General features: G+C 49.6%; 1 protein-coding gene across 4 annotated transcripts in view; it reads left to right on the top strand.

Annotated features, from left to right (window-relative positions):
• Window positions 1–25,062, top strand: part of CYFIP1 (cytoplasmic FMR1 interacting protein 1) — a 109,753-nt gene that overhangs the window by 41,789 nt on the left and 42,902 nt on the right. For all 4 annotated transcript variants that reach the window (XM_012460351.3, XM_012460348.3, XM_064367826.1 and 1 more), the window contains 11 exons: window positions 2,522–2,613; window positions 4,358–4,475; window positions 8,355–8,477; window positions 9,639–9,764; window positions 14,589–14,755; window positions 15,534–15,681; window positions 16,787–16,940; window positions 18,535–18,691; window positions 22,515–22,611; window positions 24,617–24,693; window positions 24,802–24,910. In XM_012460351.3, coding sequence (XP_012315774.3) covers window positions 2,522–2,613; window positions 4,358–4,475; window positions 8,355–8,477; window positions 9,639–9,764; window positions 14,589–14,755; window positions 15,534–15,681; window positions 16,787–16,940; window positions 18,535–18,691; window positions 22,515–22,611; window positions 24,617–24,693; window positions 24,802–24,910 — 1,368 coding nt within the window. The remainder of the gene's footprint in view (window positions 1–2,521; window positions 2,614–4,357; window positions 4,476–8,354; window positions 8,478–9,638; window positions 9,765–14,588; window positions 14,756–15,533; window positions 15,682–16,786; window positions 16,941–18,534; window positions 18,692–22,514; window positions 22,612–24,616; window positions 24,694–24,801; window positions 24,911–25,062) is intronic.

The raw sequence follows: 25,062 nt of genomic DNA, 5'->3' as shown, positions 1-25,062 counted from the left end.
GCACAGCTGTCCTGATCTGTGTTCCCATCAGCAGTGAGAGAGCACTCCCCTGGTGCCACATCCTTGCCAGCACTTAGCACTGTCTTATTTTGGGGGGTGGGCATCCTGAGGATGAATACGTCGTTGCAATTGTATTGGCTCGTGTTTCATTGCTGTTTCATTCAGGTTTCCCTATGGCTTTCCATGTTGTTAGCGTGTTCCCTTTGTGGTGTGCCACTTCAAGTCTTTTGCTCTTTTTTCCCTACTGATTCGTAGTTCTTTATATATTCTGGGTACATGTCCTTTATTGGGTACAAGTGAGATTTTTTTGGTTTGTTTGGTTTGGTTTTTTTTGAGTCAGGCACTTGCTCCGCCATCTAGGCTGGAGTGTAGCAGGCCACAGTGATTCCTCCCACCTCAGCCTCTCAAGTACCTGTGACTACAGGTGCTTGCCAGCACGCCTGGCTAGTTTTTAGACTCAGTGGTGACAAAGTCTCCCCATGTTGCCCAGCCCTGACTGCCCAAAGTGCTGAGATTACAGGCCTCAGCCATTGCACCTGGCCTTATGTTTTAACATACATGTATTCTCCCCTAAGAGGATTACCCTTTCACTTTTTTCCTAACTTTATTAAAATATAATTGACAAATAAAAATTGTATATGTTTATGGTGTACAGTGTGATGTTTTGATACACATACCATCGTGAAATGATGAATTCAAGCTAATTGACATTTCCATCACCTCACACGGCATTTTTTGTGTGTGATGAGAACAGTTAAGCTCTGCTCTTTCTGCACATTTCAAGCATCCAATGCATTATTAACAATAACTACTGCCATAGATGAGGTCTCCAGAACTTACCTGAGCTGCGAAATTGAAACTTACATGCTTTGACCAATAGATTCCCTTCCTCCTCCCACCTCCAATGGCTTTTTTGCTTTCTCGATGGTGTTACTTGCTGAACAGAAGTTCGTAATTTTAGTACAGTCCCATAGATGGATCTTTTCATTAATGTCCGCCTAAATAAAGCTTTGTTGACATCCAGCTCATGAGACTTTTCTGCTGTGTTAGCTTCTAGAAGCATTCTGTTTCCTTTTTCATCTAGATCTGATCCCCCTGGAACTGGCTTCTGTGCGTGGTAGGAGGTAGGGGTTTCACGTCCTTGGCTCCTTCCCAGGGTGGCTCCCCAGTTGGGCCCGCCCATTTATTGCAAAGCCCCTTGTTCTGCGGTGCTGCTCAGGTGATGAATCTGTCTGTGGCTCTGTCCAGGTTCTCTGTCCTGTCCACAAGGCTCCCCCGCTGTTCCAGGCCACACTGCCTTCACAGTTGTAGCTTTCTAACAGCTCTCCTCATTTGAAAGGGTGTGTCTTCCAGTTTTGTCCTTTAATACCGTGAGCCAGCTTGGCCGGAGAGGTCCCACCCAGGCGGCGCTGAAGGAATTGAGAGGCAGACACCCAGATAGAACAGCAGAGTGGGTCTGTTGCTGGCAGGAGACAACAGCCTTCTGAGCTGAGAGCCTCAGGGGCTGACAGCATTCCGGGCCGAAGGCCCTGAGTAGACACTGACCTTCGCATTTGTTCTCTGAACAGGTGATGATTGTTAACAATAATCGGTATTTGATCACGACACAAAATACACCAAGCAGGCGGCTGCTGCCCGCTTACCACTAATCACACACAAACTGAAAAATACTCTCCACAAGGGCGCCGCGGGGGCAGGGGCAGGTGTCTTACAGAATTGTTTTAACTGGTGTATGATATTTATACATTGTCCTGCCACTTAGGAATGCTCCAAGTAGTTTTCTACTCTGGGGCGGGGGCTCGGCTAGGCTTTCCTTGCCATTGTTCTTCCTAGCAAACAATACATTCTGTTATACACTCGGCATTCATCAGTATTCATAAACTTAACATTTCTCAACACTTCAAGACCGTCTCAGATGTCATCACTTCACCTTTGGAAATGCATTTTAGAATTGGTTTCCTGACTTACACACGATTCCCCCAAAACCATTCTTCTCTTCCTGGAATATTGCTTGGGATTGATGATAGATCCATGTTGAGAGAGTGGACGTTTAAAAAACCTGAACCCTTCCTAGGCACAAACATGGTCTATTTCTCCATTTATTAAGAACCTTCCCTAGAATTTATGCGATAGTATTTTTGTTTAGAGGTCTTGCACATTTTTTTTTTAGATTTACTCATGCATTTTTTTTAGTGCTATTGCAAAGTATTTCTCTTTAATTTTTTGTATTCTAATTGTTGTTAGTATATAGAAATGCCGCTGATTTCTTCATGACTGTGAATCTAGCAACAGGATAGGTTAATTTTAACATTTGAATAGTTTTTGTAGATGTTGGTTTTTAAATTGTATTTTATTCCTCTCAAACCGAATGTAGAAGTTATTTACAGTTTTTTTGTAATGAATTATTTGCAGAGGTAGCATTCAAACAGAGTAATTATTAGCATTGCACAGTTTCCTTGTGCTTCTGTATTTGGTGACTAAACATACATAATGACCGTATTTTTTTGTTCTTTGAATACAGCAACTCCAGGTGGTTCCACTGTTTGGGGACATGCAAATAGAACTGGCAAGATACATCAAGACCAGCGCCCACTACGAGGAAAATAAATCTCGGTAGGAGGAGAGAAAAGCTGCCTGGTTTGAGCTTTCTTCAGTGTCCTCATCTTGCAGTTTGAGAACATCCTGCTTATTTACCTAGAAATAACACTGTTAACATTCTCAGGCGGGAACCGAATGTCCTTTCCCACATGTGGCTATTTACATTTAAGTTTATTGCAAAATACAATTAAAATTTTAATTTCCTTAGAACAGCCACATTTTGAAATGTTCAATAGTAAGCTGGGCGTAGTGGCTTACCCCTGTAATCCCAGCACTTTGGGAGACTGAGGCAGGCAGATCACCTGAGGTCAGGAGTTCGAGTCCAGTCTGACCAACATGGAGAAACCCTGTCTCTACTAAAAATACAAAAATTAGCTGGGCATGATTGTGCTTGCCTGTAATCCCAGCTACTCAGGAGGCTGAGGCTGGAGAATCGCTTGAACCCAGGAGACAGAGGTTGCAGTGAGTCGAGATCACGCCATTGCACTCCAGCCTGGGCAACAAGAGCGAAACTCAAAAAAAAAAAAGAAAAGAAATGTTCAGTAGTTAGTAGCTACTGTGTTGGACAGCACAGATATAGAACATTTTCGTCATCCTAGGGATCCCTATTGGACAGTGCTGGGTGATAGTCTTTACAAACGTTGTCTTCAAAAAAAAAAAAAGGCAGGGCATGTGGCTCACACCTCTAATCCCAGCACTTTGGGAGGCCAAGGTGGATGGATCTCTTGAACTCAGGAGTTTGAGACCAGCCTGGGCAACATGGTGAGACCTCATCTTCACAAAAAAGTACAAAAATTAGCTGGGCGTGTTAGCACATACGTGTAGTCCTCGCTACTCGGGAGGCTGAAGTGGGAGGATCACTTGAGCCTGGGAGGTGGAGGTTGCAGTGAACCAAGATTACTCCACTGCAGTCCAGCCTGGGCAACAGATCAAGACCCTGCCTCAAAAAAAGAAAACAAGAAGAAACTGACAGTACGTCAGATGTGACCTGTGCAGACAGTGTGGCCCTAACTCCTAAACTGTATACCATCTTACTCTGTGTGGAGAACCGCCAGCCCCACTATAGGGATCCATAGCACAGTTCCAGATGCTGGCAGACACGTGGTCCTTGCACTGCAGACTCTACAGAGCCATCTGATCCTCGGGAGGCTTTCGTGCACTTATACTGAGAACTGTGCCCATAGCCAACCTGCGGTCGCCATTCAGCCACGATTTTGACAAAGTTGCATCTCAGTCTCAGGGGTTGAAAACCCTTTTCAGTAAAGGACAGACAGCAAATATTTTAGGCTTGACAGGTCACAGGTGGTCTCCATCGTGTATTCTTCTGTGGTTTTTTTTAACAACGCTTTAAAAATGTAAAAGCTGGCCAGGCGCGGCAGCTCAAGCTGGTAATCCCAGCACTTTGGGAGGCCGAGGCAGGCAGATCACATGAGGTAAAGAGTTCAAGACCAGCCTGGCCAACGTGGTGAAACCCCTACTAAAAATACAAAAATTAGCCAGGTGTGGTGGCACATGCCTGTAGTCCCAACTACTTGGGAGGCTGAGGCACAAGAATTGCTTGAACCCGGGAGGCGGAGGCTGCAGCAAGCCGAGATTGCGCCACTACACTCCAGCCTGGGCCATGGAGCAAGACTCCATCGCAAAAAAAAATTTAAAAGCCGTTTGTGTGTCTCCGGCACCACACCAGCATCCGTAGCGGCCCCCGTGCTATGGCTGCCAGCACTTCTGTGGGTAACACGGGTACTTTCTCTGCACACAGGTGGACGTGCACATCTTCCGGCAGCAGCCCGCAGTACAACATCTGTGAGCAGATGATCCAGATCCGTGAGGACCACATGCGCTTCATCTCGGAGCTGGCGCGCTACAGCAACAGTGAGGTGTGCCTACGGCGCGGAGCCGCACGGGCACCCGAGGGTCGCCTGTGTGTCTTAGCACCCAAATCTTAGGTTTAATTGCTTTGAAAAACAGTTTACTACCAGATACAGTCATATGTCACACAATGACAAGGACAGGTGCTGATAAACGTGTCGTTAGGCATTTTCATCACTGTGGGAACGTCATCGGGTCCTCATGTTAACCTGGATGGCACAACCCGCGGCACACCTAGGCCACAGGTGCAGCCCATGGCTCCTAGGCCACACACCTATGGAGCACGTTGCTGTGCTGAAGACTCTGGGTAGTTGGAACACAATGGTATGTCTTTGTGTATCTAAACATATCTAAACATAGAAAAGGTGCAGTGAAAAGATGGTATCATAATCTGTCCACCGTTCCGCACGCTGTCATTGACCAAATGTGGTGCGTGATTGTACTTCAAAAGCACCCATTGTAATTGACAAGGCAGTGAAATCCATGTGGTATCTGTCTGTTCAGCTATATAAAAAGCACCTTTTTTTTTTTTGAGACGGAGTTTTGCTCTTGTTACCCAGGCTGGAGTGCAATGGCGTGATCTCGGCTCACCGCAACCTCCGCCTCCTGGGTTCAGGCAATTCTCCTGCCTCAGCCTCCTGAGTAGCTGGGATTACAGGCATGCGCCACCGTGCCTAGCTAATTTTTTGTATTTTTAGTAGAGACAGGGTTTCACCATGTTGACCAGGATGGTCTCGATCTCTTGACCTCGTGATCCACCTGCCTCGGCCTCCCAAAGTGCTGGGATTATAGGCGTGAGCCACCACGCCCGGCCCAAAAAGCATCTTTTTAAATTTTTTTCAGGAAAATATAATAGGGATCCCAAGAGAAAGGACAGAGACAAGATAATTAAGTAGTATTTCCTAGTCTAGTACCATGATTCTAAGCAACTCGAAAGATGGGTAGAGAAGGGAAGACACTGGAATGAAAGGGTGTTTCTGACCCGGGACCTCTTTAAGTCTAGAAAGGAAGGAAGTCCTGAGGCCAGAGGTGAGCAGGAGCCTCTGGGCTGCTGTCAGGAGACCTCCCAGGGGCATTGGGTCTGTGTATCCAGGAGGTGGGCCTGGAGTTGGATGCAGAGGACAGGTGCTTTCTCTTTAGCTCCTTCCAGCTTTGCAGCTGGGTTTGCAATGTCTGCGTTTTGGCTACTCCCATTCTCCCCACCCACCCAGGTTGACTGGGAGCCACAGCCTCTGGCATGTCTGTGCTGCAAATTACTGGCAGGGACCGCAGGTTTTAGGGCATATGCCCAGGCTGCTTTGCTGGACTGGTTGGTCTTTAAAGGGTCTCAGGAGGACCATTGACCTTAGCAGGGACAACTCTGTGGATGTTGGCCCCACCTACAGTACTACTGCACGACAATGAGAAATAAGCACCCCTGTCCCCCACCTACTGTGGTTACCAGTCATCATGTAACCAAAATCACTGACAACCCAGTAGTCTAGAAATCTTGGGTTATCTGCTGCTTCTAACACACACCCCTGGTAAGCGTTTGGGCACGTGAGACATGGAGGCCGTTCTGGGTGGGTGGAGGAGTGAGTGGGTGAGTGAGTGGTGAGTGAGGGAGTGGTGAGTGAGTGTGTGGTGAGTGAGTAGGTGATGAGTGAGCAGGTGGAGTGAATGAGTGAGTGGTGAGTGTGTGCTGAGTGAGTGATGAGTGGTGAGTGTGTGCTGAGTGAGTGAGTGATGAGTGGTGAGTGAGTGGTGAGTGATGAGTGTGAGTGTGTGTGGTGAGTGTTTGGTGAGTGAGTGGTGAGTGAGTAGGTGGAGTGAATGAGTGAGTGGTGAGTGTGAGTGAGTGGTGAGTAGGTGGTGAGTGAGTGAATGGGAAGTCCTCAGACATTACTGTGCAATCGTGTAGACTTTATGAACACTGTGTGCTTAGGCTATGCTAAATTTTTAAAAAGTAATTTTCTAGCCAAGCGGTGGTTCACGCCTGTAATCCCAGCACTTTGGGAGGCAGAGGCAGGCGGGTCACGAGGTCAGGACTTCAAGACCAGCCTGACCAAACGTAGGTGAAACCCCATCTCTACTAAACGTAGGAAAAAAATAGCTGGGCATGGTGGTGTGCACCTGTAAACGCAGCTACTCAGGAGGCTGAGGCAGGAGAATCGCTTGAACCCAGGAGGCAGAGGTTGCAGTGAGCCGAGATCACGCCACTGTACTTCAGCCTGGGTGACAGAGCGAAATTCTGTCTCAAAAAAAAAAAAGTCTTTTTCTTTCTTTAATAGTAAATTAGCCTTAGCTTACTGTAACTTTTTTACTTTATATACTTTTTACTTTTATAAAGAGCTTTTTGGGCTGGGCGTGGTGGCTCATGCCTATAATCACAGCACTTTGGGAGGCCGAGGTGGGTGGATCACCTTAGGTTGGGAGTTCAAGACCAGCCTGGCCAACATGGTCAAGCCCCTTAGTTGTGGCACCTGACTGTAATTGGTTCTCTGGCATTATCTAAGGTAACAAATCAGTTTTTTTTCTGAATACTATTTTGAAGTGATTCCACTTTAGGTTTGTTGATTTTCTTTTTTCTGAAAGCTGAACATCCTGGTGAACGATGCCAGCATAATTTGATTTATGTCATAATCTAGTCTTCAAAAAGCAATGCCAGCACTACTAATTACAGTGACTAGAAATTGCTTTAGGATTTATAGGCCAGGCGTGGTGGCTCACACCTGTAATCCCAGCACTTTGGGAGGCCAGGGTGAGTGGATCACAAGGTCAGGAGATCGAGACCATCCTGGCTTACGTGGTGAAACCCCATCTCTACTAAAAATACAAAAAATTAGCTGGGCATGGTGGCGCATGCCTGTAGTCCCAGCTACTCGGGAGGCTGAGGCAGGAGAATCACTTGAACCCAGGAGGTAGAGGTTGCAGTGAGCTGAGATCGCGCCACTGCACTTGAGCCTGGGTGACAGAGCGAGAAATACCAGATATAGGTGATGGGGGCATGGAGGCAGCAAACCATCGTGCTATGTATGTACCTATGCAACAATCCTGCATGATCTGCACATGCACCCCAGAACCTAAAGTACAATTTTTAAAAAAATGCAAAAAAAGAAAAAAAAATAGCTTTACGATCTGTTTTGCAGGTGATTTTGCCCTTGAGCTTCTTGCTCAGAGGATTTTAAGTCACACCATGGTGTTTAGAGCTGCTCAGGGTGGGTCCTCTCAGTGGCTATGCTGTGAACTCCAGACAAGTTCCTGTTCCAGCCAGTTTCATTTTGCTTTTGACTTCTAGGGATTGCATTTCCCATCTCATTTAATTGTCCTAATTACATAAAATATTTGCATAGTCCTAACATCATATCTATAAAAGGATGTCTAATCAAAGAAGCCTGCCTTCTCCAGGCTGCTCCTTCCTCCCCATACATCACATTTTTAAACTTAGGAGGTCGTTATCTGATAGACACAAACCCATGTGACTTGGGCGTTGCCTTCCCCAACCTAGTGGAAGTGTGCCAAGCCCACGTTCGTAACAGCCCCGAGCCTGGCCCGCGGTGCCCCCAGGTGGTGGCGGTGGCAGCGGCCTGTCCCTTGCTCTGCGCTCTACAGCACACCCTTGGCCACCCTTTTCCCGGGGGGAGTTCCCAGCGCCCACGGCATTTCATGTTTTCACGCATGTGACTTTGGGTGGATTCTCTGGGTGGATCCCCAGGGTGGGTGGAGCGGATGGAGGGAAGGCATGGCTTTCTCACAGGACTGCGCCCGCCTTGTGCAGGTGGTCACAGGACCAGGTTGGGGGGGGGCATGGCTTTCTCACGGGACTGCGCCCGCCTTGTGCAGGTGGTCAGAGGACCGGGTGGGGGGAGGGCATGGCTTTCTCATGGGACTGTGCCCGCCTTGTGCAGGTGGTCACAGGCTCAGGCCGCCAGGAGGCCCAGAAGACAGATGTGGAGTACCGGAAGCTGTTCGACCTGGCGCTGCAGGGCCTGCAGCTGCTGTCCCAGTGGAGCGCGCACGTGATGGAAGTGGTAGGCCCGGCCCCCCACCCCAACCCCCCTCCAAAGTCTCCTTGGGCACTTTATTCACATTAAATTTTGGTCTTTGGGCTTTTTTCTTTGGCCCCAGAAAGACGAACATCTATCAGCAGAAATGTTTCCAAGGTGCCTGAAAGTACATTTCATGTATGTGTGTTATAAACAAAGGGCCTCATTTTAAAAAACCTCTTGATGGAATTAAATTTGTGCCATTACGATGGTCTTTAGGTCTCTCTCTTTTTTGAGACAGGGTCTCACCCTATCATAGTATTGATGCATAATAGGGGTACATAGTTTCAGGATACATGTGATAATTTAATACAGTCATACAATTTGCAAAGATCCATTTGGTGTGATTGGGATGTCCTTATGCTAGAAACATTCAAGTTCTTCTCTGTCTATTCTGAAATGTAGCATAAATTATTTTAATGAATAGCCACCCTAATTGATCCATCCAACACTGGGTCTTATTTCTAACGTCAAACTGTGTATTTGTACCCATTAATGTCTCTTTGTCCCCCGCATTTTTAAAGTCACATTTTCTCTTTGGAGCTCCAGCCATCAGTGTCTCAATATCTTTTGTTGAACATTAGTAAATTGTTCAGGTGCCATATAAAGATTTGGATACCGTAAGTTATAAATCACCCTTTTGTGATTTATTTTGATCACATATAAATTATCAAATTGGAAGAGTACATGATCATTTGAAAGGCAAAATCTTTTTTATTTTACTTATTATTTTAGTTTTTATAGAGATGAGGCCTCACTATATTGCTTAGGCTGGTCTTGAACTCCTGGGCTCCAGTGATCCTCCCACCTCGGCCTCCCAAAGTATTGGGGTTATAGGCATGAGCCACCGTGCCCGGCCCACTGTCTTTTTTAAAATGAGGATGAAATGCCTAGAGTCTTAGATACCTAGCACTCACTATTCAGGCCATTTTGCCAGGTAGGTTTTTTAAACGAGACGTTACAGGGCCAGGGTCTTTTGCCCATCTGTGGAGATGGATGGTGTGTGTGCCCTTTTGTGTGACTTTCAGAATGCAGCAAAGGTTAGAAGGCCAGCCTTCTGGCTTTGGCTGCCGTCATGTGAGTCAGACCAGAAGCCAGGCGTTTTGCATGCAGTATGGAACATCTCTCCTCTTTTGGCCACCGCAGTATTCGTGGAAGCTCGTGCACCCCACCGACAAGTACTCCAACAAGGACTGCCCCGACAGCGCCGAGGAGTATGAGCGTGCCACGCGCTACAACTACACCAGTGAGGAGAAGTTCGCCCTGGTGGAGGTAGGACGCACGGCCGCCCACGCTGCCACGCACTGCTCTGGCCTCACACTGGCTTCTCTGTCAGAAGCACACTGGCAGTTGCTGCCTGTTGACTCATCGCTTCTGCGTGGGCTGCCCTTTCCACCTGGCAGAGTAGTCAGAGTAGAATGTGTTAGAGAAACAGTGGTTGTCGGTCCTGGGTCTGCACTGACAGCTCCCTGTGCGCGGAGCTGGACTCCTGGGCCTGCGTCTAGTTGGAGAGGAGTGTCGGGTACGGGGAAGGGAGGTGAAGGAGGTGTTACCCCTGCTTACTCCTGTGCTTGCTTCTAAAAGTTTTTGTTTTTGTTTTGAGATGGACTCTTGCTCTGTCGCCCAGCACGATCTCAGCTCACTGCAACCTCCACCTCCTGGGTTCAAGCAATTCTCCTGCCTCAGCCTCCTGAGTAGCTGAGATTACAGCACCATCGTACCCGGCTAATTTCTGTATTTTTAGTAGAGATGGGGTTTCACCATGTTGGCCAGGCTGGTCCTGAACACCTGACCTCAGATGATCACCCGCCTCAGCCTCCCAAAGTGGTAGGATTACAGGCATGAGCCACCGCGGCCGGCTTCTTCTAAAAGTTTTATAGTTTTGCCGCCTAATTTAAATATTTGATCCACTTTGAGTGGATTTTTATACAACATGTGACAAGGTTGTGTCAGGGGCCCTCCAGGCCACCCTCCATCCCCCAACTGGCTGGGAGGACTCACAGGGCTTGGTAGTTGTTACACTGAAAGTTGTGACTCATTGCAGCCAAAACGCAGAGAGTCGGGTCAGCAAAGGGAAAAGACATATTGATGAGGTCTGGAAAATCCAGGTGTAAACTTCTGTCTGTGCCCTGATGGTGGAACTGCACAGAATGTGCTTATTTCTCCCAGTGATGATGTGTGAAAACACATGCAAAGTGCAGCCAACCAGGGCAGCTCCTCAGAGCCTTGGGGTCCTGGGTTTCTACTGGGGGCCAGTCACATGGCTGACCTGGGCTACTCAGACTCTAGGCCCTCAAAACTCACAGAAGAGGTCACCGTGAGTCACCTTGTTAGCAGAGACTGTCTGGTCAGACTAGTACAGCAATAGGCCCTGGGCCCCAGGCATATAAAAACATACTCTCTAGGCAGGACACTCCCAGGTCTCAGAGCTGCTTCCTGGGATGTCCTCAGCCAGTCCTGACTATGGGCCTTTCTTCGGGATGTGCGGGGTTTCATTCTCCCAAGCCTGCTGCGTTAACCCTTTCCTGCACAAGGGTCCAGCTTTATTCTCTCCCACGTGCACATCCAGTTGTCAGAACTATTTGTTGAAAAGATGGTCTTGTGCCGGGCGCGGTGGCTCAGGCCTGTAATCCCAGCACTTTGGGAGGCCGAGGCGGGTAGATCACGAGGTCAAGAGATCGAGACCATCCTGGTCAACATGGTGAAACCCCGTCTCTACTAAAAATACAAAAAAATTAGCTGGGCACGGTGGCGCGTGCCTGTAATCCCAGCTACTCAGGAGGCTGAGGCAGGAGAATTGCCTGAACTCAGGAGGCGGAGGTTGCGGTGAGCCGAGATCACGCCATTGCACTCCAGCCTGGGTAACAAGAGCAAAACTCCGTCTCAAAAAAGAAAAGAAAAGATGGTCTTTCCCCATCGAATTGTTGGGCACCCTATTGAAAATCAGTTGACTATAAATGTACGTTAACTTCTGGACTCTTAATTCTATTCCATTGATCTCCATCTATCCTATGAAAGTATTTTCTCATCATCTCTTTTTTTTTTTTTTTTTTTTGAGACAGAGTCTCATTCTGTCACCCAGGCTGGAGTGCAGTGGCGCGATCTCAGCTCACTGCAACCTCCACCTCCCAAGTTCAAGCGATTCTCCTGCCTCAGCCTTCTGAGTAGCTGGGATTACAGGCACATGCCACCGTGCCCAACTAATTTTTGTATTTTTAGTAGAGACAGGGTTTCAACATCTTGGCCAGGCTGATCTCGAACTCCTGACCTTGTGATCCACCCGCCTCAGCCTCCCAATGTGCTGGGATTACAGGCGTGAGCCACCGCGCCCGGCCGCTCGTCATCTCTTAATCTGTAAACTACTACTAATATCCCCATTTTCATTCTTAATGCTGGTAATTTGTGTTTCTCTCTTTTTTTTTTTTTTTTGAGACAGAGTCTTGCTCTATTGCCCAGGCTAGAGTGCAGAGGCACAATCTTGACTCACTGCAACCTCCACCTTCCAGGTTCAAGCTATTTCTGGCTAATTTTTGTATTTTTAGTAGATACGGGGTTTCACCATGTTGGCCAAGCTGGTCTTGAACTCCGGACCTCAAGTGACCCGTCCTTGGCCTCCCAGTGTGCTGGGATCACAGGCGTGAGCCCCTGTGCCCGGCCTGCTTCTGTCTTTTGTTGTTGTTCTTTACTTGCTGGACATTTGTCAGTTTTATTCATTCTTTACTGAACAGCTTTGTCTTTGTTGGTCACTCTTGATTATATGCTGGTTTTCTGTTTCATTAATTTTTGCTTTTAGTTATTTTTCTATTTTGGGGGGAGTTTGCCGTTTTCTATAAATTTGTGATGAATGTTTGATAACGATGATTTTTATCCTTTTTAGTTTTCTAATGCATGCATCTAAAGCTCTCAGTTTGCCGTCAGCATGCCTTTTCCTTCTTCCTGTAGGTGTGAATACATAGTGTTATCATTTTCACTTAATTGGCTTTTTCTTCATTTGCTTTTCTAAATAGAACTTTTCTTTCTTGTTGATTAGAGAAGAAATATAGAATCATCAACCAATTTTCCAAAGCAAGCACTCTGAAAACACAAGCATGGCATTAAGAAGGCACAGTGCCTGCGGTGCCATCACGGAGATGGCGCTGGGCAGTTGAGTGCATTTTCTTCCAGATTTTTTCTTTTCTAAAATTTTCATTAATTTAATCACGTATAGACCATGAGTCTTACATGAAAAAAGTCTATTTGGAAATTATTTACGTTATATAAGGATGAATTAAAAGCAGACTGTCAACTTTTCCACCTCAAAATTTTATGAAAAAGAAAAACACCAAACTCATGTAAGCCATGTTTCACATACTTGTCAGAAACGTCTGCATTTACCCATGCATCAGGCTGTTAATAAAGCCATAATGAGGAACACAAAAGGTGTGAATAAAACTGGAAAGCAGGCCGGGCGCGGTGGCTCACGCCTATAATCCCAGCACTTTGGGAGGCCGAGGCGGGTGGATCACGAGGTCAAGGGATCGAGACCATCCTGGTCAACAAGGTGAAACCCCATCTCTACTAAAAATACAAAAAAATTAGCTGGGCGTGGTGGTGCGCGCCTGTAATCCCAGCTACTCGGGAGGCTGAGGCAGGAGAATTGCTTGAACCCAGGAGGCGGAGGTTGCGGTGAGCCGAGATCGCACCATTGCACTCTAGTCTGGGTAACAACAGCGAAACTCCGCCTCAAAAAAAAAAAAAAAAAAAAAAAACTGGAAAGCGATAGAGGGAGACTGTGTGAAGTATTGGAAAAACACATTTGTGTTCTTGTAGAGTGAACTTCAAACCAAGTTATCCAGGAGGCTGAGGCAGGAAATTCGCTTGATCCTGGGAGTTCAAGGCTGCAGTGAGCTATGGTCACGCCACTGCACTCCAACCCTGGTGACAGAGCGAGATTTTGTCTCAAAAAAAAAAAAAAAAAGCTGCATTAGTTTTGAATCTGTCAAAAACTTAAAAAAAAAAAAAACCCTTTTAAAATTATTACTGTGGACTGAAGACCATTTTCAGATGTTGAAGCGAGTGTTTTGTTTTGTTTGAAAAAGGGTCCAGCTCTGTCTCCCAGGCTGGAGTACAGTGGCATACTCATGACTCACTGCAGCCTTGAACTCCTAGGCTTGGGTGATCCTCCTGCCTCAGCCTCCTGAGTAGCTGGGACTACTCACTCATACCACCACACCTGGCTAGTGTTTACATTTTTTGTAGAGATGGAGTCCGGCCATGTTGTTCAGGCTGATCTTGAACTCTGGTCTCGTGATTCTCCCACATCAGCCTTCCAAAGTACTGGGATTATAACTGTGAGCTAACGTGCCTGGTGAAAGAAGGGTTTTTAAGATTTTCCCAGATGTATTAGTCTTAAGTACAACGTTCTATTTAAAAAATAAAAGGAAGTGAATTATGTTTTACTGGTGCTATGAAATGTTCTGCTTCGGTGTCTTATACGTCAGATGTCCACACGACAGGGTGGACTTGGGGTAAGTTTGTCTTGCTCTGCCTCACTTGCTGCTTTCAGAGAGATTTCTGGGTCTCAAATAGCCATTGGGAAGTTGGCTGTAGAAATATTTATAAACTGCAAAAGCAGTAAGAAAACTCATGCCCTTGTAAAGGTCATGCTTGGTTTGCACCCTTCAGTTGTTTATTCAGAAGTAATAAAGCACAGCGTAACTGCAGAATTACTGGCTGCAAACAGGGGAATAATTAGCCACTGGCAGCATTTTTCTGTCCCAGGAATTACTCTGGAAGCTCTTTGTCATGTAATTATGTTCAATTGAAGTCTTCAGGCTTTTTCTGTGAATGGTAATTCAGTGTCCCTTTGTTGTGACAATGTGGGATTTGGGTGTGTTTTCAGTCAGATGCTCCCTAGCCTCCAGGTGCTCATGGTCTGATGGGAAGTCAGATGCAGGCACAGCTGCATTGCCTACAGCTCTGGAGAAGACATTTTGGGAGAGGGCAGCTGCAGGGCAGGAAGGTGGGAGGGCCTGGGAGAGGTGCTGTGGCCCAGGAAGAGCAGCCCCGAGCAGTGCCGCCCTAAGAAGGGCCGTCCCTGTGACCGTGTCCCCGCAGGTGATCGCCATGATCAAAGGCCTGCAGGTGCTGATGGGCAGGATGGAGAGTGTGTTCAACCATGCCATCCGGCATACTGTCTACGCCGCACTGCAGGACTTCTCCCAGGTGACCCTCAGGGAGCCACTGCGGCAGGCCATCAAGAAGAAGAAGAACGTCATCCAGAGGTCAGCCTTTCCCATACCCGGTGCCCGCTGCACCCACACGTCCTAGGATGAACGTGGGTTCAAACAATAGGAGTGTTAAATTCTCAAAAATGATTTTAATACATTCATCTTCAACCTCCAGATGCCCTCTTGCTGAATTACCTCTAAAATAATGCATAGGTCCAATTACTACCCAAACAGTGGACATATAAGTAAACTGCAGAATGTCCAGGGCGTGTGAGGACCCGGGACAAGGTGCATTTATCCCAGGCTTCGGGACAAGGTGCATTTATCCCAGGCTCACAGTGTCTGGCTTGTGCATGGTGTCCATGGGGGTCTCCGCACGGTGGATCCCTGTTGGAAATGGGGTTGTGTTCTAAACCTGTCGAGAGACAGGCCCAGGCTCCAGTTATGTGGGTGACTTCACATCCCTCTTGGTTCCTGGGGACAGCTGGCTGTAGGCAGGTGGGGCCCAGCTCTGCTGCTGGCGGAGGCTGTTTTCTGCCCTCTCCCTGCCCACAGCATGACTCCCAGCTACCTCGCTGCCGCCCCAGGCTAAAGGGGATGCCAACTGCAGCTCAGGACAGTCTTTTGGGGGTGGCAATGCTCTCCAGAAGGCAGCCTGCTTTTAAACTTTCCTGTTGGGCTGGTCCGTTACCACCTCCCTCCACGGCCCACAAAGGAATTCGTATTTTCTTGGGGGCTGTTCTGAGACAGTAGTTGGGCGAGGAGATGCTGCGATTGCGAGGTTGGGGGTCTCAACCTCTGGGCCTTGCTGGTAACTTGGCGGGGCGTTCAGTGTCCTGCAGGCCATCAGGAAGACCGTGTGCGACTGGGAGACGGGGCACGAGCCCTTCAATGACCCCGCCCTGCGGGGCGAGAAGGACCCCAAGAGCGGCTTCGACATAAAAGTGCCACGCCGCGCCGTGGGACCCTCCAGCACTCAGGTTCTCGTCCCTTGAGCCCCCCTCTGCACCCTCTCCCTGGGGGGACCCACCCTGAGCTGTAAGTGGGTTGGGCTGGCGAGGTGGGGGTGAAATGAGGTCCCCGTTGCCTGCTCAGACAGAACAAGCGGCGCCTGTGGTTTCTGCTGCTCCTCTGTTTCCCGCCTGAGTGAGTTGGGAGTGAGTGAGTCATGCCTTGATTGTCAGATGTGTCACGTGCACTAAGAAGTCTGACTCCATTTCAACGCCGTCCCAAAAATGTGGGCACCGGTCCACATGTCCGTCTTCATCCTGTGTTTCTTGATGGGTGTTTGTGTCTGTATGATCTTTACGAATAACCATCCCACAGACGGGGCATGGGAAACTGAGGCTCTGCTTCGTGTCCCGTGGTCCTCTCTCCTGGTGTGTTCAGGCCTCCGCAAGGTGCTTCTCGCAACTTTCACACCGGTTTAATCCGCTCTTCTGCGTCTGTCCTCTGTCCTCTGGCTGGTCTTCTCCCTCATCTCTCTGCTGGAGGGTTTGAATCTCTTTGCCACTCTCTGGAAAGTCACCAGCAGTGCACACTACTGGCTCTGCAGGAGGGCCCCGGGGACGGCCCTCGGCCCGTGCGTGGTGCCGGCTGCCCTCCCTGTCTCCCTCTGCGTGCGCCCCGTGTCCTTCCCTGCCTGGAGCATGTGTCTCGTGACTAACATCTCTCTCCTGCCTCTCCCTTCTGTCTGTCCGTGTCTAGCTCTACCTGGTCCGCACCATGGCCGAGTCCTTGGGCTCGGCCGAGCTGCTCAGGCAGCTCAAGTCTCTGGGCATGGAGAGGCTCTTGCATGCAGTTAACACGTTTCTGAGGCGGTCGTGCACCTACCTCCCCCTTTTAACCTTTGGTGGTAAGACATCGTTTGTTTCTCTTGACGTTTATCACGGAGACAAGCTGTTCTTTTCCCCAAGCAGCAGCAACGCAGCCGCATAGGCAGGCACCGGACCCCTCGGGGAGCCGGTGCGGGACCCTCTTGGCCAGGGCATAGCGGAGCAGTCCTCTCGTGGGCTTTCTGAGTTTGGCGTAACTAACGTACCTTGTATATTTTCTCCCCCACAAATGTTTCCTTGGATAATCCAGCTTTACATGGTGAGAACTATGCTAGAGTCCCTCATTGCAGACAAAAGTGGTTCCAAGAAAACCTTGAGAAGTAGCCTTGAGGGGCCCACCATATTGGACATTGAAAAATTTCATCGAGAGTCATTCTTCTACACTCACTTGATAAATTTCAGCGGTAAGAGATACTGCTGACCAGCGTCCAGCCCAGCATGACCTAACACCACTAACGTGTCTAGAATGCTTCCGCCTGCCTGACCGTCCCCCACCCCGTCCCTTGGTGCACCCAGACAGTGACTGGTCCTGCCCTCTCTGGCGGTTGCTGTACGTCCCTGGCCTGAGCTTGCTCCACAGGGCGTGGCCCCTGTAAGGGTAAGAACTGAGGAGCCCGGGCTGGCCCCACGACATGAACAGAAAATCTTTTCAACCCATGCGGGATTAGAAACACAGGCAAATGTAATCTGGTGCCTGAGTTGAGACACAGGTATTGATAAACACCAAAATGGCCCCCAAAGACCATGACATGGGGGAAGGTAGCAGGTGCCCTGTGCCAGGCAAGCCCATCCTGGGTGGCACCTGGCCCCCTTACTGGCCACCAGTGGGTGCACTCTGCCCTCCGTGTGTCTGCCCCATGTCCTCATCGAGTCGTCCATGTCCACCTCTTGCTCAGAACAGGAGCCCCGCTGCCTTGGCTGGGGTGCTGCAGGTATGGAGGAACTGGCACCACTGCTGCTGTTGACTCCGTGGAGGGATGGAGGTCAAGTGCGGTCTCCTTTTGCGTTAGCCAGACCTCCCTGAGGGTGCCTGTAAGGGTGCAGCCTGGACGCTGCTTTTTATACTGAGTAAAAGTAAACAAGTCCCAATTTTGGGGCCGGGCGCGGTTGCTCACGCCTATAATCCCAGCACTTTGGGAGGCTCAGGTGGGTGGATCGCGAGGTCAAGAGATTGAGACCATCCTGGTCAACAAGGTGAAACCCCGTCTCTACTAAAAATACAAAAATTAGCTGGGTATGGTGGCGCACGCCTGTAGTCCCAGCTACTCGGGAGACTGAGGCAGGAGAATTGCCTGAACCCAGGAGGCGGAGGTTGCGGTGAGCCGAGATCGCGCCATTGCACTCCAGCCTGGGTAACAAGAGCGAAACTCCGTCTCAAAAACAACAACAACAACAAAATAAAGAAGTCCCATTTTTATGTCTCCTTTTGAAAAGAACATTTTTAGGTCAAACACAGTGGCTCACACCTGTAATCCTACCACTTTGGGAAGTCAAGGCAGGAGAATCACTTGAAGCTGGGAGCTTGAGACCAGCCTGGGCAACATGGCGAGACCCCCATGCCTACAAAAAATACAAACATTAGTTAGGTTTGGTGGCACACGCCTGTGGTCTCAGCTACTCGGGAGGCTGAGGCAAGAGGATGGCCTGAGCCCAGTTCAAGGCTGCAGTGAGCTGTGATCATGCCACTGCCCTCTAGCCTGGGTGACAGTGAGAGACACCCTACACCCTGTATCAAAAAAAAAACAAAACAAAAACACTTTCCCCCTGGATCCCACTGAAGGGCTCAGAAGGTTGATGAGGTGACTTTACCTGCAGCCATGCCCAGCCGGTCCTGTCTCTAGTGCAAGGCCTCAGTGATCCCTTCTGCACTCATGTCCACGCCGCATGGCTTGCAGCTGAGGGAGGAGGAGCTGGCGCCAGGCACACAGCCCCTTGTGTCGTCTCTGCTAAAGGTTTTTCTGCTGGTGGGAGATGACATGGTGTGTTTGAACCTCCCAGAAACGCTGCAGCAGTGCTGCGACCTTTCGCAGCTGTGGTTCCGAGAGTTCTTCCTGGAGCTGACCATGGGCCGCAGGATCCAGTTCCCCATCGAAATGTCCATGCCCTGGATCCTGACGGACCACATCCTGGAGACCAAGGAGGCGTCCATGATGGAGTGAGTGTCCCACGGGCTTGTCTCTGGCCTTTGCAGGTGGCAACCGGGGGTCCTCAAAGAAGGTGGAGGAGGGGCCTGGACTGTTTTTAGTATTTTATGTGAAATCACGTCTCTGGGCCTGGGCAAAATACCAAGACCCAGTCTCTACCAAAATAAGAAAACTTAGCCTGGTGGGGAGGCTGATGTGGGAGGATTGCTTTGCCGCTGAAATTGGAGGCTGCAGTTAGCTGTGATTGCACCACTGCACTCCAGTCTGGCCACGCAGCAAGAACCTATCTCCAAAAAAAACAGAAGTCATGTTTCCTGAGGTAAAGCTTTGGAGATTAATGCAAGTAACCAGTTTATTGGCCTCAGACTGGAATTGAGAGCTCAGGCACTAGAACCAATTACGTTCCTACTTTGCATGGGTGCTGGCTGGGGCCTGAGGCCTGAGCCTGGACCAGAGAGATGGATAAAGCTGGGCCTTCCCAGGCCTTTGTAATGCAGGCCCTGTGAGATGGCTGGCCGGCCATGCCCGGGAGCTGTGTTGCAGGAGCCCCCGTGGCCTGGCCTTCGTGTGCAGCAGCCTCTGACCCAGGTGAAGTGGAGAAAGGAAGTATTGATCAAACAGCTTTGTTTTGGGGATCGGGACACTGGACCTAGATGAAGGGGTCAGTCTTTCAAAATGTGAAGTCTGTGTAAGGGAAAATGCTTGGAAAAGGATATGTCTTAGAGGGAGAGACTGGGGAGCAACCCAGCAGGTCTGTCTTCTGAGCACCACGAGTGGGAAGCTCTGAGTTCCTGTGCATCAGTCCTCACACTTCCCTCATGGTGCCCGGGAGGTGGTGAGGACAGTCGCCTTCCACTCTGTGGCCATGGCGTGGCCATGCCATCTGTGTGGGCAGAGCCTCTGATGGCTCATTTCATAGCATTGGGGTGACTTGAGGAGCTGGAACCAGCTCAGAGGCCTCCTCTAGGCATGGGCCTCCTTGCCCCTGGGCGTGGCCTTTGTCCAGACATGAAGTAGTGGGGAGACGGGCCTTCAACCATGGGCGCACGCCAGACACGCTCCTGGTCAGCTGTGGGATCCAGCACCTTCACTGTGGGCCCACGCCGGACACACTTCTGGTCAGCTGTGGGATCCAGCACCTTCACCATGGGCCCACGCCGGACGTGCTCCTGGTCAGCTGTGGGATCCAGCACCTTCACCGTGGGCCCATGCCAGACACACTTCTAGTCAGCTGTGGGATCCAGCACCTTCACGATGGGCCCACGCCGGGCACGCTCCTGGTCAGCTGTGGGATCCAGCACCTTCACCGTGGGCCCACGCCGGACGTGCTCCTGGTCAGCTGTGGGATCCAGCACCTTCACCGTGGGCCCACGCCGGACGTGCTCCTGGTCAGCTGTGGGATCCAGCACCTTCACCGTGGGCCCACGCCGGACGTGCTCCTGGTCAGCTGTGGGATCCAGCACCTTCACCGTGGGCCCATGCCAGACACACTTCTGGTCAGCTGTGGGATCCAGCACCTTCACCATGGGCCCACGCCAGATGTGCTCCTGGTCAGCTGTGGGATCCAGCACCTTCACCGTGGACCCATGCCAGACATACTTCTGGTCAGCTGTAGGATCCAGCACCTTCACCGTGGACCCATGCCAGACATACTTCTGGTCAGCTGTGGGATCCAGCACCTTCACCGTGGGCCCACGCCGGACACGCTCCTGGTCAGCTGTGGGATCCAGCACCTGCATCATGGGCCCACGCCGGACACGCTCCTGGTCAGCTGTGGGATCCAGCACCTTCACCGTGGGCCCACGCCGGACACGCTCCTGGTCAGCTGTGGGATCCAGCACCTTCACCTTCGTTCTTTTGTTGTTATTTTTCATTTTTTTGGTGGTGGTTGTTTATTCTTCTCTCTCTTTTTTTTTTTTTTTTTGAGACAGAGTCTTGCTGTGTCACCCAGGCTAGAGTGCAGTGGCACAATCTCAGCTCACTGCAACCTCTGCCACTTGGGTTCAAGCAGTTCTCCTGCCCCAGCATCCCAAGTAGCTGGGACTACAGGCACCCACCACCATGCCAGTTAATTTTTGTATTTTTAGTAGAGATGAGTTTTATCATGTTGGCCAGGCTGGTCTTGAACTCCCAACCTCAAGTGATCCACCCACCTCGGTCTCCCAAAGTGCTGGGATTACAGCCATGAGCCAACGCCCCTGGCCCACCTTTGTTCTTTTCCAGTCAGTTCGTTCATTTTTTTTTTCCCCAGCAGATATAGAGTCTTACTCTATTTATTGCCCAGGCTGGAGTGTGGTGCAAAGACAGCTTACTGCAGCTTCAACCTCCTAGGCTCAGGCGATTCTCCTACCTCAGCCTCCTGAGTAGCTGGGACTCCAGCCATGCACTACCACACCTGGATAATTGTTTTATGTTTCATGGAGTTGGGGTCTTGCTCTGTTCTCCAGCCTGGTGTCAAACTCCTGGTCTTCCCACCTCATCCACCCAATGTACTGGAGTTCATTCTCTCTCTCTCTCTCTCTCTTTTTTTTTTTTTTTTTTTAAAGTAAGACAGAGTTTCACTCTTGCTACCCAGACTGGAGTGCAATGGCATGATCTCGGCTTATGATCTCTGCTCACCGCAACCACTGCCTCCTGGGTTCAAGCAATTCTCCTGCCTCAGCCTCCCGAGTAGCTGGGATTACAGGCATGCGCCACCATGCTCAGCTAATTTTTGTGTTTTTAGTAGAGACAGGGTTTCACCGTATCGGTCAGGCTGGTCTCAAACTCCTGACTTCATGATCCACCCGCCTCGGCCTCCCAAAGTGCTGGGATTACAAGCGTGAGCCACTGTGCCCAGCCTATTCTCTTATTTTTTTTTTTATAGAGTCTCACTTTGTCACGCAGGCTATAGTGCAGTGGCATGATCCCGGCTCACTGCAGCCTTGACCTCTCAGGCTCGAGTGATCCTTCAACCTCAGCTTCCCAAGTAGCTGTGACTACAGGTGTGCGCCACCATGCCTGAATAATTTTTTGTACTTTTGTTAGAGACACAGTCTTGCCATATTTCCCAGGCTGATCTGGAACTCCTGACCTCAAGTGACCCGCCTACCTTGGCCCCCAAAATGCTGGGATTATAGATGTGAGCCACCAAGCCTGACCCTTGGAGTTCATTCTTGAAATAAGAAAATAACTCAATTTTCTTGTTGTTGAAAAAAATGCTATGGGCCTGGCGCGGTGGCTCACACCTGTAATCCCAGCACTCTGGGAGGCTGAGGCGGGTGGATCACGAGGTCAAAAGATCGAGACCATCCTGGTCAACATGGTGAAACCCCGTCTCTACTAAAAATACAAAAAAATTAGCTGGACATGGTGGCGTGTGCCTGTAATCCTAGCTACTCAGGAGGCTGAGGCAGGAGAATTGCCTGAACCCAGGAGGCGGAGGTTGCGGTGAGCCGAGATCGCGCCATTGCACTCCAGCCTGGGTAACAAGAGCGAAACTCCATCTGAAAAAAAAGAAAAAAAAAAAAAAGAAAAAAAATGCTATGTACTTGTAGTGAAATGTTTTAAAGCCTGGTAAATGAGAAGATGCAGGCAGGTGGAGGACCTTGTCCATATGTGGCTATGAGTGAGCGTGTAATGTCCCGAGCATCCTCACTGCCTGGTGGGTGCAACGGCCACCTCAGGTGCAGCCACCAGGGGCTTTCGCAGGAGCACCATCTGGTGTTAGAAGTGAAAATTGTTTTTCCTTACATGAGAGGTAAAAAATGGCATTTAGTTTCTGAGGCGAGGAGGCTGTTAGAGCTGCGAATGCGTAGCGGAGGCTGCTGCTGATACAGCTGCTGTCCTCTGCAGGTACGTGCTCTACTCCCTGGACCTTTACAACGACAGCGCCCACTACGCGCTCACCAGGTTCAACAAGCAGTTCCTCTACGATGAAATCGAGGCTGAGGTGAGGCCCACGCAGCTCCATTTCTGTTCGTTTCCTGTAACTAAATATCCTTTCTCATTTTGTTTTCTTCCAAGTAATAAACTTCCTTTCAAATATAAGACAGTGTAAGCCACGAGGCGAGCATGTGGGAGCGAGCCCTTCCTCTGTGGGTCTGCTCCCGTGGCGCGTGCGGGCTGCGCTTTTCCACCTGACTGTGTGTCACTGTGGAGTCTGCGTCCTCGCCTGTTTTTGGTTATGAACGTGATCTTGCACTGAAGCAACTTTTGTTTTATTTCTCTAGTTTTTTTGTTTTGGATGTTGTCATTTTTTGTTTTTTTTTTGAGATGGAGTTTCACTCTTGTTACCCAGGCTGGAGTGCAATGGCACGATCTTGGCTGACCGCAACCTCCGCCTCCTGGGTTCAGGCAATTCTCCTGCCTCAGCCTCCTGAGTAACTGGGATTACAGGCACGCACCACCATGCCCGGCTAATTTTTGTATTTTTAGTAGAGACGGGTTTCACCATGTTGACCAGGATGGTCTCGATCTCTTGACCTTGTGATCCACCTACCTCGGCCTCCCAAAGTGCTGGGATTACAGGCGTGAGCCACCGCGCCCGGCCTTGTTTTGGATGTTGTAAACACACACTGATGAACTGCCTGACATCATATGATTTCTATAGGACAAATTCCCATGGACAAATTCAGGTGGAATTCTAGTGTGTGCACATCTAAGGAGATGAAGCTCACTCCACACATCGCCTCCTCTGCCTCCTCAAAAAGACCACCTGCAATGGTTCTTCAGGGAGATATCACAGGTCCCAGCACTGCAGGGTGGGAGGAGGGCAGAGATGCCCTTCTTGGCCCTGTCTGCCAGGCACTCTGGGTCCTGAGTCCCGCTTGCCACCAACCACAGGTATCCTTCTCACAGTTCCAGGAGGTAGTGCTAGCCCCATCTGCAAGTAAGGGTCTTTTGAAGGTGTCTCTTGACGAACCTCACACCCAGAAGGACCGCTTTGTTCCCGGGAAGGCCCAGGAGCCGGCCCTCCGTGGTGGCTCCTGCAGTGACAGTAGGCGGAGCTGCCCAGGGTGGAATGTCACCTGCAATGCACAGTATCCCCTGTGGTCGCTGCACATGGTGAAGAGAGACTCGTTCATTCTCTCTTGCAGTTAAGAGAATGGAAAATTTTTATCCCTCAGTGAGACTGGTTCTGGTCTAATTTTCTGTGGCAATGTGGTAGTCATCCTGGCCACGCTGCAGTTTATTTAGTATGTTGTTGGACAGTAAGATTATTGCTAGTTTCTTTTGTTTTTTTGAGGTGGAGTCTCGCTCTGTCACCCAGGCAGGAGTGTAGTGACGCAATCTCTGCTCACTGTAACTTCCACCTCCCAAGTTAAAGCAATTGTCGTGCCTTAGCCTCCCAAGTAGCTGGGACCACAGGCACGTGCCACCATGCCAGGCTAGTTTTTTGTATTTTTAGTGAAGATGGGGTTTCACCATGTTGGCCAGGCTGGTCTCAGACTCCTGACCTCAAGTGATTTGCCCACCTTGGCCTTCCACAGTGCTAGGATTATACGTGTAAGCCACCACGCCTGGCCTAATTTCTTTTTCCTAATAAGAGCCTCAGGCTGGGTGCGGTGACTCACTTCTGCGATCACAGCACTTTGGGAGGCCAAGGCAGGTGGATCACCTGAGGACACAAGTTCAAGAGCAGCCTGACCAACATTCTGAAACCCCGTCCCTACTAAAAATACAAACATTAGCCCGACATGGTGTGGTGATGGGCACCTGTAATGCCAGCTGCTCAGGAGGCTGAGGCAGGAGGATCACTTGAATCTGGGAGGCACAGGTTGCAGTGAGCTGAGATCGCCCCACTGCACTTTAGCCTAGGCAACAGAGTAAGACCCCATCTCAAAAAAATGAAAGAACCTCAGTTAGTAGCCTGAATGTAACATTTTGTTTTTCAACTTGTATTTTGATCTTGCTTTAGGGAATCAAACTGTAACGTGTACTTTCTTTTTCTTCAGGTGAATCTATGTTTTGACCAATTTGTTTACAAGCTGGCAGACCAGATATTTGCATATTACAAGGTTATGGCAGGAAGGTGAGTATCCGGTGTGTGATTTTGATTCAAAATGTTGCATAATTTGTTCTGACATTCCCATTACAATTTATAGTGTATGAAAAACTTCCTGTCTTCCTTCTATACTAGTTTGCTTCTTGATAAACGGTTACGATCAGAATGCAAAAATCAGGGAGCCACGATCCACCTCCCGCCTTCTAACCGCTATGAAACGCTGCTGAAGCAGAGGCATGTGCAGGTGAGCGGAGCTGGGCCGTGGTGGAGACGTATAGCATGCATTGAAAAAACTGGGTTTTCATCTGGGCGCGGTGGCTCACACCTGTAATCCTAGCACTTTGGGATGCCGAGGCAGGCGGATCACCTGGTCAGGAGTTCAAGGCCAGGCTGGCC

Source organism: Aotus nancymaae, unplaced genomic scaffold (genome assembly GCF_030222135.1).
Source record: "Aotus nancymaae isolate 86718 unplaced genomic scaffold, 86718_ANA_hifiasm-v0.15.2.pri h1tg000075l, whole genome shotgun sequence".
NCBI classification, from domain to species: Eukaryota; Metazoa; Chordata; class Mammalia; order Primates; family Aotidae; genus Aotus; species Aotus nancymaae.
This window is presented reverse-complemented; position numbering and strand designations above follow the sequence as displayed.